The sequence below is a fragment of the Pseudonaja textilis genome, chromosome 4 (assembly GCF_049901715.1).
Source record: "Pseudonaja textilis isolate UNSWEBS1 chromosome 4, rPseTex1.2, whole genome shotgun sequence".
NCBI classification, from domain to species: Eukaryota; Metazoa; Chordata; class Lepidosauria; order Squamata; family Elapidae; genus Pseudonaja; species Pseudonaja textilis.
The window spans coordinates 13,307,818-13,327,547 of record NC_141993.1 but is presented as its reverse complement, the minus strand read 5'-3'; the positions used below and the strand labels follow the sequence as shown (position 1 = coordinate 13,327,547).

Here is a 19,730-nt window from a genome sequence, read left to right as displayed (position 1 = left end):
ATCACTTCTTGTAATACCGGAAGTGATGAAACGGGCCTATTATTCATCTGCAAAGCCTGCAGAGGCTTTTTTCAAGCCTCTGGGAGGCCAAAAAAGGCCTTAAACCAGCCAAAAATCAGCTGAGGCGCAGTACAGGTAAAGGGGGAAAGGATTGCATGCGCATGGGCAGGGGTTGCACGCACATTGCCTTATGGGTGCTGGCACACGTGTACACGGAGCCCAAAAAGGTTAGCCACCACTGCCCTAATACCACTTCAGACAAATGATTGTCCAATCTCTTCTTTAAAATCTACAGTGTTGGAGCATCCACAGTTTCTGAAGGGAAACTGTTCCACTGGTTAATTGTTCTGTCAGGAAATTTCTCCTTCTAGGTTGCTTCTCTTCTTGATTAGTTTCCATTCATTGCTTTTTGTCCTGCCTTCAGGTTTGACCCCCCCCACCCTCTTCTTTATGGCAACCCCTGAGATATTGGAAGACTGCTATCATGTCCTCCCTAGTCCTTTTTTCATTAAACTAGACATATTCAATTCCTGTAACTGTTCTTCATATGTTTCAGCCTCCAGTCCCCTAATCATCTTTGTTGCTCTTCTCTGCACTTTTTTGGGGGGGTCCCATCTCTCTCTAATGAATGTCCCCATCATTACAACTTTGAAAGAGCTGCAAATTGCTTCTAAGAAGCGCCACTCACCTCTATTGCGACGGGCAGGCAATTATAGGCCCTAACAATGGCATCGATTTGATAGGGTCCCCCACCACAATTTTCCAACTCAAACGCTCTTTGCTGCACTACCAGATTTTATCCCCAAATTTCTGAGCAGAAGTGGGCACTTCTGACTCACAGTGCAGCTTCTTCCCCGTTTCTACCACTTCACTTCCTTTTGAACAAATGATGTTCCTTCAGTTCCAATTATAATTCTCTATTCCTAATTTCTATCTACTCAATTTCTGTCTACTCAAGGCAACTGTAAAGAACCTTTACCATCTCCAGGCTTAAGATGGTGAACTTATTTTGATTAATACATGATGACAGTTGGCACATAAACTTGAAAAACGTATGCTTTAGAAATCAGTGCTGAGATGGTAAATATTGGGCTGTGTGGGTATCGCTGCTTTCGATGGGCTGATGCCCTCTAGTCTAGACAGTGGTGGTATTCAAATTTGTTTACTGCCTGTTCGGTGGGCATGGCGTGGCATGGCTTGGTGGGCATGGCAGGGGAAGGATACTGTAAAAACCCCATTTCCACCCCACCCCACCCCACCAACCTGATTTCCAGCTCTGTTCTCCTGCAGGGCAACCAAAGAAGACTCAGCCAATCAGCTAGGATTTGGGAGGCAGCGAATAGATGGGGGCGGGGCCAGTCAGAGGCGGGATTTGCCAGTTCTCCGAACTACTCAAAATTTCCCCTACCGGTTCTCCAGAACCTTTGCCTCTAAAGTAGGGGTCTCCAACCGTGGCAACTTTAAGTCTTGTGGACTTCAACTCCACAAGACTTCAAGTTGCCATGGTTGGAGACCCCTACTCTAGAAACATTGACTTTTCCATTTGCATAATCCTGAACCAGGAGGTGACAGAATAGCTTCTGTGAGATCAAGAGGAGACCCCTTGGTGGGCAAAGTCTGCACACAATTTTGGGAGGCAGGTCCAAAGGAAGCTGCAGGAGTGGCAGAGAGTAAACAGAGATTTTGATGGGTGTGTGTGTGTGTCTCTCTCTCTCTCTTTTTGAAAAGTGCAATTGTGACTACACTTTGAAAAGAGCTGGAAGCTGAGTGGCTGTTTTGTATGAGAATATAATCGCCATAATTGTTTATGAGTATCAGACCTGCTCATGCATGACCAGATCACAACCTCTCAGTCTTGTCTATACATGTTAAAAAATATGAGTATGGAAGCCTCCCAAGTTTTAATCGATTCTTAGAATGGGGAGATTAATTAAATTCTAGGGGAAAACACATAGTCAACCCATCATAATAGAAGAACAGAATAATTTAGGTTGCTAAAACATACTAAGTTACTAACGTTATACAGACATCTTGTAGAGACATAATTATTTTGCCTAATTGTCTATTTGGACTGAAGATTATGGTGCTAATTATCATCAGTTACGAGAAATACACTTTCCTGCTGATACTGTAACAACTTGCGCTCTCCCCCCCGTTCTCTCTCTCTCTCAATACACTCTGCAAGAGCCCATTCCAAGGAGACCCAGAGCTGTCCCGGGAGAGACCAGAGGCAACGGCTTGACCGCCAGCTGCAGCAGGGAGGGACGTTTAAGGGACACAACTCTGAAGTCCCCGCGGAGATGATCTGTTTGCTGCCCAGCTTGGTCCAACCTCCGTGTGACGATGGGAAAGAAAGAGCTTTTAGGCATCCCTCTGCGTTAAGCAAATGAACCACGGCCAAAGACCATCTAATTTTTCTTCTACTTCAGGTAAACGCCAATAGTTTATATTTTGCTAAATATGCGCCAATGGGTTTACCTACAATATGGATTTACTAATACACATCTATCCCGCCCCGCCCCTCCCCATTTTGTCAAACTCGAAGGCCGCATCAGGGTTGCGTTTGACCTTGGGGGGGGCAGGGGGGGCAGTTTGACATCACTCGTGTTGGTGGCGCCTGTGGCCTGAGAGTTTTGCTAGAGAAAACAGGTTCCTGAGCTTTTACCTACAAGACAGATATGCAAAGGATTGGTCATTAAAGAAGAACTTCATCACAAATGTGAGTTATGAGGATACCTGATGAACCAGTAAAAGTACTTTGTTATGGATGTTTTGTTGAGTTTATCTACCTCTGTGAAGAATACAGAAAAGTAAAAGATGGTTATCTCCTAACCCATCTCGTAGCGATAGAAAGCACCTGCCATGAGTTAGGGAATTCAGGCAAAAGTGAGGAAAACTCCCCCCAACCCATCGAGGGTCAAAACAGTGACCAATCGGGATTACAGATGTGGCCACGTGACGTGAACTACATTTCCCAGGATACCTTTAACTACATTTACCATGATGCATTCCCTTAAGGGGACAGCTCATAATTCCGAAGTAACTATCCAATTCCCATAGACTGGCTGGGACAGCACATTCTGTCTCACAAGAACACCACTGTCCAGCTACATTCCTGTTGCTGGGCCACTATTTCCAGAGGGCCCGTTTCACTCCACACTTTCCTCCCTCCAAGGAGCTGCAAGAAGGATCCTCAGTCTGATTCCATTTCATCCTCACACAATGGCTCCTGTTGGAGTGAATCAGATGTCCTGTACCAACCCCTCTTCCCACACACAACACCGTGACAACCTTGGTTCCACTGCCACCTGGGTATTAGCAGACCCTCCTAAAAGGAGAAAAGCCACTGATCTACTTAGAGAATTTATGTGGCCACTCACCACCCTGGTGGCTAACAATAATCCCCCTTGGAAGGCATAAAAGGCACACCAACATGAAAGCAAAGCTTAAAAACAACTGCAATACATCAACTGAGGCATCAAAGCCAACCTCCAATCTAAATTTGAAGCAATTTACACCATTCTTCCCAGGAGCTCAGGTCCATCCCAACAGCGGAGGACATGAGGAGTCATTCCCTGAATCTCAGTTGCACTTGTAACATTTATACATTTACAACAGAATGTGCGCCTTCTTGGAATTGACAATGCAGCCAACAAAAGAGGAACCAGAGGTGCATTAAAGAACGTTGGCTCTAATATCTGCCCTTCCTACTGGGACAAATTCATCCTTCATGCCATTGTCAATATTCCTAAAGTCACACAAAACCCCAGATTTTGCCACTGAAATTTTCCAGGTGTGTTGTGCAATGATGCTGGGATTCCCCATTCACATAATCTGTTTGGTTCTGAGAATCGGAGCTTTTAGGAAGAAACATATATGACTGAGCCCTAAGAGTCAATAGGATAATTGCAACTAAGGCAGGAGAACCATAACGGATCCCTCTCAAGGATTTTAATTTGGGTTCCACAGACTTACAAACTGATCATCTAGGATCCCCCACATTTAATTTTATATGGGGTGAAACCATGTGCCTCTGTTGAATGTTGGGAAATAAAATTCCTCTAAATCCCAATCATTCTACCTGCCTCCATCTAGTCTTCAACCTTTGGGAAGAAGTGGGCTGGGGAGTTCACCAGGCTGGAGAAAATGGATTGTCTAGAGACTTTATTTAGTCCTTCAGTCGAAGTTCAGGCCAGGGGTCTGTAGAGAGACCACTGTGCCAGACAATAAACCCGGGCAGATCTGGGATGGAGTTGGTGAGTGTCAGGATGGCTAAGAAGCCCTTAAGGTTTTGGTTTGGCTTCTTGTCACGCTGAGTTAGCCTTCCGGTTGGCTCTGTTCTTTGGTATTTGTTAGGGATTTCCTCCCCTCCCCTATTTTTTATTGTAATCCATCCAGAGTCATTGACAGTTGACTCTGAAATTGAATTAATAAATTTTAAAAAAATAAATAAACATCCTCAGGAGTCATTAAAACAAACATAAAGAGACAGCTCAAAGTAATTTAGTTTCAGCTCCAGTAAGTCAGTGCAGAGGAGGAAAGCGCTGCTGTGTCCAAAAAAAGAAAAAAAAAGAGGAAAAAAACAAAGCAGGCAATTCTTCAAATAAGAATTGTCCAAGGAAAACATGCTGAGCTGCTTGCTGGACAGCTACTAATCTTCTATTGAAAGTTGAGAGAGATTTCACTCTGTTGCAAATGAAGAACAAGTAAACAATCTCTTCTATTTAGCCATAATGAGCAAGCATTAAATGGACATCCTGCATCTCTTGGTGAAGTTCTTGACTCAACACCCATTGAACTGGACCTCCTGTGGCATGGTCTCTTCTCGCCTGAGGGCAAGAAGTGAAAGAACAATAGCAATAGCACTTAGACTTATATACTGCTACACAGTGCTTTACAACCCTCTCTAAGTGGTTTACAGACTCAGCCTCTTGCCCTCAACAATCTGGCTCCTCATTACCGACCTTGGAAGGATGGAAGGCTGAGTCAACCTTGAGCGTGGTGGGATCTGAACTGCCAAACTGTAGACAGCTGGCTGCAGAAGTAGCTTGCTGTACTGCACCACCACAGAGGCTCCTATTTTGCAGATCTTCTCCTTAAAAACATCTCATCCTCTTGCTGGTTGTCTTTGTTTACTCAACTTATCTTGGGCTTGGAGTCAAAACTTATGAGCGGGGGAATTCTTGTTGCTTATCAGGAAGAGCCCAGAAGATTATCGCCCTAAGGCCAGATTTTGCCCTGGTTGTGTAGTACACAGTGAGAAGAACGCCTGCCTCTTTAGAGGTTCTGCTGGGACAAGTGATCGAGGGAACTTTTGACAGCCCCAAAGGGAGATATAATCTACTCTCCATCTGATGGAGAAAACTTGTTTTAAGACTGAGAAAAATGTAAAATGCTTGAGTATCTTCTATATATATATATATATATATGTGAAAAAGCACACACGCATCATCACAAAATCTCCAGAATTGTAAAGCCTACAAATTTGAAATTTGACACACGTGTTCCTCTTGGCTTCTAGGTGCTCACTAAGGAAGGCTTTTTCAAAATGACCATCAGAGCATTAGTATTTCCTATATTATTATTATTAACACGCTCTGATGCTAAGGAGTTCTACTCCCCCTCCCCACTGAAAAGAAATCTCTTTCAAATCCAAAACACAAGCAGAGGAGAGGAGTTTCAGTTTCACAGCACCAAGCAGCTTTAGCACAGAACAGTTGAGCTAAGCCACACCCAGGCTCCTTGCTGTCTCCTTCTTGCTCACACGGGAAATGCTATTTCACTTTCCAAACAGCCCTCCACTCTCACACACTGACAGGACCCTAGCTAGATGAGTATCAACTGGTGCTGGTAGACAGAGGCACAATTCCCCCCCCCGCCCCCTTATTTTCCTCTCGAAAAACTAAGCCTGACCACATAGTTTCATAGCGAAGCACAGGTATCGAGCTAGTTATTGTAATATATGAATTGCACGTTGGTTAAAGCTATTACGATAGGGCATTGAATTAAGAAGCACATGTTAAGATGGGGGAAATTAAAATTGCCACTGTTAGGGGGAACTCCTGTGATAAAAATGAATTTCTGCATGGAATGATGTGTTTGTTTCAGACAGCACCTGTTTTGACAACTGATGTGCCATTCAAGCAATGGCAATAATTTATATCTAAATTTGTACTGAGGTGGTGTGTGTGTGGGGGGCGGGGAACACAAGTTAAATATAAAATCAAAATATCAAAACTGCTGCTGGGTCTGGACCAGTTGTCCCACTCTGAAAGTTAAGTGAGAATTCAGATTTCACGCCACATCTCAGCCGTCTGAAGCAAAGTGCTAGTTTGGCGCTCGGGAAGTTCTGGCTGCAAGCTTGCCTATCTGTTTCCCCTTCAGCACAGCTTGTTGTGTAATCTTTACTTGAGGAGGACCTCTTGAGCGAAGATAATAAACCATGGCTTGCTTTGAGCAAGCCGATTCCACGTCGTAAGTTGTATAGCTGATTTGTTTGGACACGTTTTAGTGACCGCCAGCCCCAGTGTGAGTCTTGGGAGGCGTGATTAATGGGTGCCGCGGCTTTCAAACAGGCCCAAGACGAGGCTGCCCTGGTTCATTTCCTCCGCCCTGGATTATTTTACATTCACATGCTACTTTAAATAAACTATTTAAATATGCACGAAACATGCTTCCTGTGGGCTACTTAGAATGATTCCTAAGTGAAATTGCAAGCACTGAAAGTTGTTTCTCTCATTTCTCCTCACGTTTTCCCTCACAGGCCAACTGCTTGGATGCCTTTTTAGGCCCTCACGTGAGTGGGGGGTGGGTGGGGGGGAGGAAGGGCAGGGGGGACAGAGGGGGGGGGGAGAATGACAACTCAGCCCTCTTTGGCCCTCCTTCCCAGCCTCTCTTCCCTCCCAGCCATGGCATTTCTGTGACACACCTCCCCATTTACATTTTATGCATAAAACCCATCAATCTGAAATGCTGCACAGGTAGCCCACAATTTATGACCACAATTGATCCCAAAATTTATGTTGTTCAGTGAGAAATTTGCTATCCGGGGCCGCCCATGCTCCATCCTGAAGTATACTGAGTTCAGGATCGCCCTCCATGACTCCAGATTTTTTTTCCTAATTCTCCCTGGGCTCCTCTACTACATTTTGCCTGCTTCTACCCTAGAATTAAGAACTCAGAATAGCAATATCTGTTCAGGAGAAAAGCTGGCAACTCTGTCTCTTCCACAGCTTCCTTTAAACACAGGAACAATCAAAACAGGACTGAGATTTAAAGAGTGAGGAAAACACAAACAGGAACTTGGCTACAGCTCATTTATCCAGTTTTTTAGGAAATTAAAAGAACGTGCTGTAGTCCACTGATGTCTTTTTCTTAATGCATACATCCCAGGCTGAGCCCTTCACTGTATATGTTTAAAATAGCAACAACAATGAACTCAGATTAAATATTTAGTTATTTACACGTGCTCAGCCTTTTGTGCCATGCAACCACTTGTGTCAAACAAATTGTACGTCAGTAGCTTGGAAGTGAAGAGAAGGACCAGGGGAGACACAATAGCATCTTCCAATATTTGAGGGGCTGCCCCAGAGAGGAGGAGGAAGGGGTCAAGCTGTTTTCCAAAGCACCGTAAGGCCAGACAAGGAATAATGGATGGAAACTGATCAAGGAGAGATTCAACCAGGAAATAAGGAGAAAGTTTCTAACAGTGAGAACAATCAACCGATGGAACAGAAGTTGCCTTCCGGAGTTGTGGGAGCGCCATCAGTTGAGACTTTCAAGAAGAGATTGGACTGCCATTTGTCAGAAATGGTGTACAATCTCCCGCTTGGGTGGGGGGTTGGACTAGATGACCTAAAAGGTCCCTTCCAACTCTATTAATCTGTTAAGTTGATCCCCACCCTCAAAACTCATCTCTTGGTCATATTCCAGGATCCTTCAGGATCAGCTTACGTCAGGATCATGTCAGCTCCTCATTTCCTCTTTGTTCCTAATCATTCACCCAAAATTGTGGCAAAGCATTGCCCAAGTCACATGCCAGACGGCTACCTGTTGGCCCTATCCAAGAGAAGAGGCGTATTGAGGCTGTATTCTTCAGGAGGAAAGAAGAGGTGCAACCCTCTTGAAAACTTCCCCAAAACCAAGTTCAGCTTTATGGAAAGCTCTTAACCAATGGGAGACTTCCTTGACTGCATCTATTTGACACAGCTGGAGGATTCCTTCAAGGGAGCTGAGGGTAACCCTCAGGGTTTCCTTTTTCTAGGGAGTAACCTTTAGGAGAAGACTTTTACCACCTCCGGAGAAAAATTATCCCCATTCTCAGATCTACTAAAACCAGTGAAAAAGCAACGCTTGGACCGCTTCCCATCCTCAGGTGTCCTCCTTGGCCACCCGCAAGAGCATCGAGAAGGCCAATCCCAGGAAGAGATCAAAGGCAACGCTGAGTTTCCAAATCTTTCAGTTTCCGAGTTCAGCCAACGCTTCCATTTTGAAGAGGGCATCTTGGCTGAACATTCGGATTGTTCCTCCAAGGCCCATCTCTCATCCCAGATGAGTGGCAGCTTTTCTAGCAGGAGGGACGATCTCAAATTCCGCCAACAGAAGTTTGGCAGTAAAAACCACACAGACACACAAGAACGCTACGATTACAGAACCTGAACACATGCAAATTGGAGGCTTAATTAACTGACAATTGTTTCTGAGATATAAAGAATTGCCATTTGTAGTTTTTGCACAGAAATGGCACATATGGCATTCTGGAAGACAGACAGCAGGTTCCCCCATCTGTGGAATATGACTGTGCAACTTACACGGTTTCAGATAATTGTCACCAGCATTTGTACAGCACCTTTCAGTGTTCAACACACTTTACACATCTATTGCTCGGAGTCTAATTTCATTCTACTGCTGGACTATGAAGCCTGACTCAACGGGCTAGATCCAGGCATTCAACAACACAATGTTATCCACAGGCACGGACAGTTTAGCACCAAACACAGGTGCATTCCCGTCCCATATCTCAACCCTGATTCTCCTGGAAGAGCCCTGCACCCTCTTAAACTCTACTTCCCAGTGATCCGTCCTGTATCCCAGTGATGTGACTCTGAAATGGAAGGACTTAGCCAATTTGGGCTATGATGCCCCTTCCCTGGGAGAGGGAATCTAGGACTCCTGGTTCACCTCAAATCAGCACAAGCCCCCTTTGCAAGGGGAGAGGGGGACAGACCTGAGGGCCAACAACACCATGCAAGAGTTGTGGATGCGTTGGGTCTGCTACAGGGCAACCTCCTCAAGCTTGATGGGAAGGGGAGGGCCTTCGCTCCCTTCCCTCTCCCCCGACTAGCCCCAATCCTGCTGCAGAGCTGTCGCCCATCCCCGTGGTCAGTCTGGATGTCCTTCAGTCAGCAGAAGCCCAGCTTCACCTGGGAAGACTTCTAGGATGGGCTGCCTGAGCTCTCCACTCTACTTGCCTTCAAGGGGCTGTTACGGCATCTGCCTTTCGGGAGGGTGAGGTCAAATCTCAAAACGCTTCTCAACATCATTTCACTAACAGACCAGCATGTACTGGGTGACCGAGACGAACAAGGTGCCCCTGAAGCCTGGGGAATCCTGGAGGTCCAGTGCCTTGGACTCCCATCAGGCTGCTCTCTCTGCCTGCTCTCCTTACCCCGAGAAGAGTCCTTTCTGGGCAGATGACAGACAATATTTTTCTTAGCAAGAAGTGTTGCCCTCTGCATTCGACCAGTGAAATTATGCATGCGGATTTCTTTTTTTGGCTTTTGTTTCCATTGTGTCCCATTGTGCTGGGAAAAACAATATGTGCTTTAATTAGCAAATATCTGTAAATAATTTACTTGTTTCTCAGTACAACAGAACAATGGGCAGTTTTGACATAATTCGATTGAGCTTGTGCGGCTGGGTCTTTGCCATAATCTTCCATTGTCTGATATCTCAATCAATCAGGACATTATTCACCATCAACATTAAAATGTGCAGAAGAAACCCAAGATTTAAACTCTGTCACTCTAACAGGCAAAAGAAATGAATTGGTTTTATGAAAAAGGCACAGTAATATCCAAATAATTTTGAAAAAAGAAACCAAAATACCCCCAAATAATTAGATCACTAATTTAGATTTGTCCTTAGAGAATAAAACTATCCCCAACAATTATTCAGTGGACATGTTAGTGGATTAAGCTAACGAGTCCAACAGTTAGTGACATTTTTGTACAGAATCACATGCATATAATCTCAGGGATATTTATAGGAACCCAGTACTATTTACTGCAGTTTCTCTCAACCTGGGGATGAGTGGACTTCAACTCCCAGAATCCTCTAGCCAGAATTGTACGTAACACTGGGTTGCATGTGCACACCGGCACACAAACTCCCATGCAAAATCAGTCCCCTTTGCATCCAATTCTGCAAATCTAACATCCCTGTCAGTAGATGAAGGCCACCAAAAGCTGATCTCACCTGGAACTTCTTCCTAACCCTAACCCCTCGATCAGGACGCAAAGGTAGAAAATTGGCTCTACTTGTTTTGACTTTTTTCTTGCGCCTTTCAGCTTTCATGGATCACCATCAAGTTCTCACAGGACCCGGTCTCAAAAGCCCTGCATTAGAGATCAGAAATGCCCAATTGGACCCAGAGGGTTCAAGCTGGGTGGGGCGGCCATAAAACCAACCTGAAGGTGAAGAAAACGTGGGTGAGTCGCTCTTTGGGGCCTGTGCAGAGGGGGGTATTCAGCAGGTTCTGACCAGTTCTGGAGAACCAGTAGCGGAAATTTTGAGTAGTTCGGAGAACCGGCCAACCTCACCTGTGACTGGCCTCGCCCCCATCTCTTCTCTGCCTCCCGAGGCCCAACTGATTGGCTGGGTCTTCTTTGGTTGCCCTATGCAGAATGGAGCTGGAAAGCAGGTTAGTGGGGTGAGGAGGGAATGGAGATTTTACGTTATCCTTCCGCTGCCACGCCCACCAAGCCAGGCCCACAGAACTGGTAGTAAAAAAATTGAATACCACCACTGGGCCTGTGATGTAAAGCTTGGGAAGTTGCATGCCTTGGAGCAGAGAAATGTCACCCCCAAAGCAATTAATCCAGGCTGCGTGGGAACACAAGGCTGTGCAGCCCACATGGCCTGCGAGAACACAAGGCTTGTGTCACTTGCATTGCAAACAACAGGAGGTAGTGAGGGGAGGGAGGAAAGGGCGGAGGGGGGGAACTTGCCCCACTCACCCCATGCATCTGGCCTGGCCACCAGTTGCTTCTTTCCACTTCTTTCTTCTTCTGCTTTTGGCTGCACGCAAGGAAAGCAGCAAAAGTCTTTCTTTCTCTCACCCAAACTCCACCAGAAATGAGTCTTTGGGACCCTGCAAGGCCTCCTGCTCCAAGAGGCTGCGCCAGCATGACAAGTCTCACAAAGACTCATTTCTGGCAAGAGTTTGGGGGAGAGAAAGAAAGACTTCTGCTGCTTTCCTTGCATGAAGCCAAAAGTTTCTCTCTCCCTCCCTCCCTCCCCCTGAGAATGGAGCTGGAGATGGTATCCTGCGATCCCAAGTAAAGAATGATCGATCAGTAGGAAAAATAGGGTGGGGAATTTTCCTGCAGACTTTTTTGGGGATTTTCCCAGGGTCTCTGGTCCACAGGATTTAAAATTATGAGTTTGGTGGTCCCTGAGGTCCAAAAGGTTGGTGATCCCTGCCTCGGAGAAGCATCTTTAAGTAGTGTTGGTAGCTCCCCTTCAAATAGCAGCCTATGTAGAAGACCCCAAGTGCCAGCAAGACCAATATCTCTTCCTCCTCAGCATTTGGCACACACCCATGAGAAGCCCTGAACAAGCCTGGGTACTTTTGCTCCAAAGGCAATTCAGTAAATATGATTAAGGCTACAAAAAGGAGAGCCAATTTATTTCACTTGTGCTTAGGAATATGCTGCAGTGTAACTAAGCAACTGAAAGTAAAGCATACCCTAAATTAATTTGCCCCTATGCTTATTTAAAACATTCAATTAAAACATCTTTAAAAAACACTTTCCATCTCGCTCAGGATCTTTGATACGTTTGAGGTGCAAATGTTCAGAGGCTTTTATTCACCAAGGCAAGAATTCAATGCTCCAGAGTCACCAAATCAAGAAGGTTGTCAGCGTGAGGAATTTTCCCCTACCAGAGTCTGGCTGTTAGGCATGATGGAACAACTGCCTTTCTCCAACAAAAGAATTTTGGACATCCAGATCCACAGTACTCCGGTGAGATTTATGGAAGACACGTCACACCTTCTCAACCTTCATTACAAAACTGTGGTTTTAAAGGAGTAAATGAAAGTCTCCAACCTTGGCCACTTTAAGCCTGGAGGACTCCAACTCCCCAAAGTCCAACAGGCTTAAAGTGGCCAAGATTGGAGGCTCCTGGCTTAGATGGCTTATAGTGGGCAGAAGGTCAGCGGAACTCTCCGCTATTACAAGTCCCATAAGCAACACAGCCGAGCATGAAAGTCCGCCATTTGTATGCACCAGCATCTCAAGTTCGCTCAGCAGCCGTTCCACAGAGTCGTTCCCTGCACGGCTTCATCTCAGTCGGACCAATTCAGCAGATCTGCTTTGGCCCCAGCTTAGCTTCATTATACGCTAAATTACAAAAACACTGCGGGGATGTACAGTAGTCCTTGCTGTACGACCACAACTGAGCTCAAAATTTCCGTTGTTAAGTGAGACATTGAGCTTTGCCCCCACTTGTTAGTGAATCACTGGAGTTGTTAAGTTAGAAACACAGTTGCTAAATGAATCTGGCTTCCCCATTGACTTTGCTTGTCAAATGGTTGCAAAAAGTAAACGCATGGCCCTAGGACACAGCAATGGTCGTAAGTGTGAACCGGTTGCCAAGCCTCTGAAACTTGATCACACAATCATGGGGATGATACAAAGGTTGTAACTTTGAAAAACAGTTGTAAGTCACATTTTCAGTGCCGTTGCAACTTTGAACAGTTACTAAATGAACCCTTGTAAGTCAAGGACTACCTGTATATCTGTGTTTCGGAGTGTTTGAAGAGCCTCACTTGTGTCTCCCCATAGAATAGCCTGTGGTTGCTGATAAGAAGATTGAAGGTGGAATGGAGGGAGCCGGGTCTACCCAGAAGGCCCTCAAGCACAGACACAGCTTGAGCCCAGGAATTCTGAATTCAGTCTCTGCTGCACCGCCTGGCCTGGGCCAGACCACCACTGGCCGGTACGCAGGAAGTTTAGGGCAACCGTTGCCCGCTTAAAGATTTGCACAACCTGCTGGACAGACCCATGGAACAACTCCAAGGGACAAAACTAGCTCAAGACTAACAGGGCAAAATAACACAATTAAAATGTGGAACAACTGCCACAAGCTAGGCTTCGAGAAAGTTCTGAGCTTTGTAGAGCTCTCCACAACTCCTAGCACCCAATTCGTGAAGATAAAAAAGCGGGGGCTTCTTTCACTGCACTGGGAAGCCGATCGCTGCCTGCTTCCTGGACCACATGTCCCATACCTGTCCCTCTCCACGCAGGCCCCATCGCTACCACTTCACAAGCAGGGAAGAGCCTGGCTGGAGCTCTGGGCTCAAAGCGCACAGTCGCACTCTTCCTAGTCATCCGTGAAGGGAGGGCAGAGCTTCTACTCTTTAGGGAGCAGCATCTGACCACCCTCTGGAGGGGGGACATAATCACCGTCCTCCCCCCCACCTTGGTTGTGTGGCTGGCCCATGGCCACAGGGCTGCCCATCTAGAGCCTCAGACCAAGGCTGGAGAGGTGCCAAATGGCCCTATCAGTGCAAAGTCCAGCAGACTGGACTAATGATAGCAGCAGCTTCAACCAATCTTGGGTAGATCTTCCAGCTACAAACGATCATTCTGCTTCTACGATGAAACCTGTCCTTTGCAGCTACAAACTGCTGGTGGAATTGTCCACCTAGTCACTTTTGCAACTTCTGCCGCTTCAGGCCCTTTTTTTTAATGACCCTGAGAAGTCCTCACTTCATTGTAAAACCAGAGGCCCCCCAAGATGGAGAGTTTAAACATTTCCAAGACCATATTTCCCATTTCTTGCTTTTTTGCTGAAAGCCATTGTGCCCAGGCTTTGCCGCCCCCAAGTTCAGGTTTCTCCACGCAGCTCCAGACAACACCTCTCAAGGGCTTGTTTATTGCTGGCCCGTGGCTCTCATGGTCCCATGTGAGTCTGTTGTGCTGCAGCCTTTGACAAAGCCTCTCCAGCTCAGCCGAAACGTTCATGCAAACAGGCAGGAGCCTGGCCCCAGAGTGACTCGACCTCCAGGGATGCAACGCCAACCTCTCTGGAAGATGCAGCCAAAGGACCTTCCTCTGAAGGGCTCCGCATAGCCCTCTGGAAACCAACTGCATCAAGCAGTGGAGCTGCACCCGAGTAATGAGGGGTGAAGCTCCAGGAGGGAACCCTGTTTCCTGGTACATTTTGAAAGCCAGGAGCTGATCTAACAAAGTGACTGCATGGGTCGCTTCACGCCCACTGGGGTCCCACAGAGAACTCCTGCGGGGCCCTTCCTGGGGGGGAGAGAGGCATGCTGGGTCAGTCCTTCACTGGCTACCAATGAGGATGCCATCACTCAAAAATTGGAGGCCTGGATTCTACCGCTTGTTTGGCTTGGAAGAAATCCCAGCCTGACGTTCCAAGATATCACTTCAATATCCCTTTCCAGACCCAGAGATGCCTACGAGAAGCCCCCATTAAATCTCTGGCTAGCTGTGACCCACACACAGACATGCTGCAAGCATCGGTGTGCTCAACACAAACACCCTGCTGACCTTTGACCCCCCCCCCCAAAGGCCCTGACTTTATAGATTTATCATCCACCTTTGGAAACGGAAGTTGGGTAGGGATTTCAGCCATATTTTATGCACTAGCTCAGCATATAATTCCTTTTTATTACACTACTCTTGTTCCAAGCCCTGTCTGTTATTTTTTTCTCTATGAATTATCCCCAGAATAATTTTCATGCCCACAGGCTTAGAAATGGTTGCAGGGAGCTTCTCCACTTAAAATGGCTCCATCTCTCTGCTTCGGAAATAGCTGTTAATGTCATTTACATAAAAGAATTATCACTGTGGTTAAATTACTCAAAATAACTGTCTCGTTGTACTGAGAAAGAAGCTACACTGCTTTTTTGGCCCTGCACTTTTTCTCAATGGGATCTTTCTTCCCAAACAATATAAACCCAAAGATGATAAAATCCTTTTGGCTTCTATAACCCAATAAGACAGACACAGACTTCAGAGGATAATTAGGACTGCAGAAAAAACAATTGCTACCAAACTGCCTTCAATCGAGGACCTGTATGTTGCATGGAGTCAAAAAGAGGGCTGTGAAAATACTTACAGACCCCTCACATCCCGGACATAAATGGTTTCAACTCCTACCCTCAAAACGATGTTATAGAGCATTGCACACCAGAACAACTAGACACAAGGGCAGTTTTTTCCTGAACGCCATCACTCTGCTAAACAAATAATTCCCTCAACTATTACAAAGTCTGCACTAATATTACTATTAATCTTCTCATCACTCCTGATCACCCATCCCCTCCCACTTAGGACTGTAGGACTGTAACTTTGTTGCTTGTATCCTTACAATATCCTTTTATATTGACTGTTTCCTAGTATGATTTGATTGCTTATTGTACCCTGTGACTATTATTAAGTGTTGTACTTGATGATTCTTGACGAATGTATCTTTTCTTTTATGTACACTGAAAGCATTTTCACCAAGACAAATTCCTTGTGTGTCCAATCACACTTGGCCAATAAAGAATTCTATTCTATTCTCTATTTTATTCTACTCCCTTCCATATTCTATCCTATCCTATCCTATCCTATCCTATCGTATCCTATCCTATGCCATTCCCATTCCCATTCCCCATTCCCATTCCTATTCCTGTTCTACAGAAGAGGACCTGGGTAGCAGAGAGCACAGAGGCTTCTTCAAGGGGAGTAAGGATGCCTCCTTTGGCCCCTTGGCTCTCTCTGGCATCTTTTCCAGAGGGCCGAAGGGTGGTGCCAGGAGAAGACTCTGCTGCCGAGCATTGGGGCAAAGTTGTGGCCACCACCTCTCCAGAACAGGAAGGTGTTCAGACACATCAGTTGAAGTTCCCAGCCAAAGACGCCAGCGAATCCCTACAAGCAAGTGGGCTGCCCTCCCTCTGGGCCTGTGGGATACGCAGAGGAGAGCCTGTGTGCAGAACGTCCCAGCCCATCATGTTGGATTAATTTTCAGCCATATTCACACCGTATAACGTGAGATGATCATTAAGGCATATTAAAATGATTTGTGGCCTACTTCCCATCCTTTCATTAAAACAAGGCTCGACTGGGTTATAAATATTCATTACAAGGAATTTTGTATCTATCTATCTATCTATCTATCTATCTATCTATCTATCTATCTATCATCTATCTATCTATCTATCATCTATCTATCTATCTATCTATCTATCTATCTATCTATCTATCTATCTATCTATCTATCATCTATCTATCTATCTATCTATCTATCTATCTATCTATCTATCTAAAATTTCAGCTCATCACTTGCAGGGCTCCATTATCTGATCCCTCAGAGGGAGAAGGCGACCACCGTTTCTTGGCCACCGTTGCCCCCCCCCTGGGAAGGGTCCCCAGGTCGTCTGCACCCTCCGAACACCACAATCAGAGGTGAAAGACCAGCGGGGGGCTGGCTTGGGAGGCTCTCCTCTTTCAAGGGGAGGGGAAAGGCCAACCCCTAGAATCTGACACACCTTCCTAGGTGCAGGTGACTCTACATACATGAAGCGATTCAGCCCCCCATGCCCTGGCTCCCTCCGGAGCATCCTTCTCTCTCCAGGGCTTCCTGAGGGAGACAAAAAAGCAACCCCTTTCTCCCCCCTTCTTGACAGTGGTGGATTAAGGCTCCCTGGGGTCCCTAAGCACTGATCAATCTCGGTGCCTCCGTCCTTTGTACATACTGTACAAACCAAGGCCGTGTTCGGAGCTTTGCGGTGGCCCCTTTGGGCCTGGTGTCCGAAGCGCCTACGCTTCCTTATCACCCTCCAAGGGGAAGGAACAACTTCCTAAAGCCACCTGGTCCCTGGGAGAGGCCCGGGGACCGCTGCACAGGGGCCCGGGGGAGGCTCCCGGGCTGCGAAAGCAGGGGGCGCCGGAGAGCTGTCCGGAGGGCCCTACGCGGCCCCTTCCGCGGAGCAGAGAAGGGCACTGGAAGCGCCGGTCCCCGGCTTGGCCTGCCCGACAAGGGCAGATCGAGCGGCCTCTTCCTGCCGCCCGCTCGCCCGTTACCGGAGCTCAAGCTCGGAGACGCCGAAGGAGAGGCTGCCTATCTGCCCAGCTCTCGCCTCCCGTCGCTGCCCGCCGCGCTGCCTTGCCAAGGAAGCCCCGCATCTCGGCCGGAGCTCGCGGGAGCCCAGCGCCCCGCTCCTCGGACCCAGCCGCCCGGGAAAGGCGCCGCGAGAGGCTCCCCGGGCTGCAGTGGGCGCGTTCTCCCGTGCAGCCGCCTCCCCCCGTTTTGGGCCCCCGGCCTGGCAGGCGGGAAGGGGCGCCGGTCGCGTGGCGGCTCAAGGGCCGCTGCCGCTGCCACCGCTCGTGCCCGGGCCGGCCGGGGCCTGGCAGCCGGCGAGAGCTCCGTCCCGGTACCTGTCATCCCGCACTCGGTCCTGCCGGCCGGCCGCAGCCCAGCCGCTTTCGCTCGCGCCGCCCGGCCTGCGTTTCGTAATTTCCGCCTTCCATCCCGCCGCGGATGGAAAAGAGCGAGAGCCGAAGGCCGCCGCCAGAGCCTCTCCACACGTTCCCGGCGCCCCCAGGTGAACACGGAACTCCGCTGCCGGCCCAGGGGGCGGGCTCCCGATGCCTCCCCACCCCGAGAGGAAGGGAAGCGGCGCGCCTGTGACGAGCAGCCCGAAGCGGGCCGGGGGCGGGAAGTCCAGGGCACCTTCAGCAAGGCAGAGCCCAGACCTGCTTGCGCCAAGGACCGCCGCGCTCCCGCTGACAGGCGGGCCAGCCTGCTGCAGCCTTCCCGGGGCCCGGCCGCAGGGACCCCGTCTCCCGGCCGCGCTTTCCGGAACCCTGCACGGCGAGGGGGCTATGCCCACCGTCCCGGCCGAAGCCCTCCCCCGCCCCTGCCGGCCGGCCGGCTGACAAGACACACTGCCCCCGCCCCCGCCGCCGACCCCAACTCCCGCTCCGCTCCCCCCGGGAAGACGCGGCGGTCCCACCTCGCCGTGGTCGCTCCTTCGGCCCTGCGGCGTGTCCTCCGGGAGGAAATAAAGTTTGGAGCTGGATAAAAGTTGCCGGGAGGTCCGCTCCTCCCAGAGCAGCTGCAGCTCCGCTATGCAAATGGGGTCTTCGGCCCGGCACCGCACAAAGAAAAAATCGCCGAGGGAGAGGATCCGCGCTCGGCCGTCCAGGTGGAGCTGAAACGCCTTGTAGAAAATGTACGGTCCGTGCAAGCCGCACGGCGAGCCGACCCACTGCAGGGGGAGGGGGAGGCGGAAGGGAGGGGGAAGAGGGAGAGAAGCATCAGCCCCCGCAGAGCCATCTCCAAAACACGCGCCCTCCCCCGCCCGCCCTCCCTCCCTCCCTCCCCCGGCCGCCGGATCGGATCGGGTCGGGTCTCGGGAGAGGCGACTCGGGGCCAGGCGGGGCGGGGGCTGCGGGCTGGCCGGCTGCCCTCTGTCCGGCGGGCAGGGACCCGACCGAGGCACCCCGAGGCACCCTGTCCCCGGTCGGGGAGACCAGCCAGGGGGGTGGCAGCTCCCGGGAAAGTTCCCGGAAAGTTTGGGGGTCGGGGGTCGGGCGCTGGGGGCTCGGGGCGCGGGGCGCCGCCAGGAGGGGCGGAGGAGGACCGAATACCTGGACTGAATTGGGCTCCATCTCGACGCTCTGAATTGATTGAACTCAACATTCTCCAAACTTGTTGGCTTGAATGGATCGCATCAGGTCCTGGCAGGGAAAAGCGACGTCTCCCCGCCGCCGCCGGCCAGCCTCGGTGGAAAAGCCGAATCCCCCGGCCCGGGGCCGCCTCGGACAGCCAGCAACGCCCCGCGGCGCCTCTCGCCGCCTCCCCATTGCCCAGCCGGGGCGCAATCCGGGCCCTCCTCGCCGGCTGCCGTCCGCCTGCCCCGGCGCTGCGGTTCAAGGCGCGAGCCCGGCACTGCGGGGAGGCGAGCGGGTCGAAGCGGAATCGGGCTCGGGCTTCTTCCTTAAAATCTTACGCTGCCCGACTCCCCCGAGCTCCCGACTCCCCCGAGCTGCCCGCCAGGCCCCCGAGTGCCGAACCAAACCGCCGCTCCATTTTGCCGAGCCGAAAGGCGGTCTGGTGAAGTCTTCATCTGACAGGACCTGCTTGTATATCTCTAATATAAAGAACATTTCCTGCCGGGAGTCGGAGGCGCTGTTCTTCTTTCTAATTCTCTGTAGCAGATTTGCTTTTATTAGACATGTAGATGGGTTTGATAGTTAAATTACGTTTCCTTGGTGCCATATTCCGCGCCCCCCCTCCCTCCTTCCCTCCCTCCCTCGGCGGAATTTGGTCGCTTAGATCAGCCGCCTGGCGCTAATATTTCCATCTAAAGGCGGGAGGAGGGAGACAGGGGGGGGTGATCGATTAAATAAACATATAAATATTAATGCATTTGTTTGCTTTTGTGCGCACACACACACATATACACACACACACAGAGCCCAGAAGCCCAG

General features: G+C 49.1%; 1 protein-coding gene across 2 annotated transcripts in view; it reads right to left on the bottom strand.

Annotated features, from left to right (window-relative positions):
• Positions 1–19,444, bottom strand: part of ARID5B (AT-rich interaction domain 5B) — a 133,835-nt gene extending 114,391 nt beyond the window's left edge. The window contains exons 1-2 of one of the 2 annotated variants that reach the window (XM_087932272.1): positions 18,888–19,444; positions 18,251–18,505 (exon numbers count right to left, since the gene is read on the bottom strand). In XM_087932272.1, the coding sequence (XP_087788398.1) occupies positions 18,251–18,505; positions 18,888–18,908 (276 nt within the window). In that variant the 5' untranslated portion in view covers positions 18,909–19,444. Of the gene's footprint in view, positions 1–17,672; positions 17,873–18,250; positions 18,506–18,887 lie in introns of those variants that run through there. The other variant, XM_087932273.1, reaches the window with a different exon arrangement.
• Between the last annotated feature and the right edge of the window lie 286 nt (positions 19,445–19,730).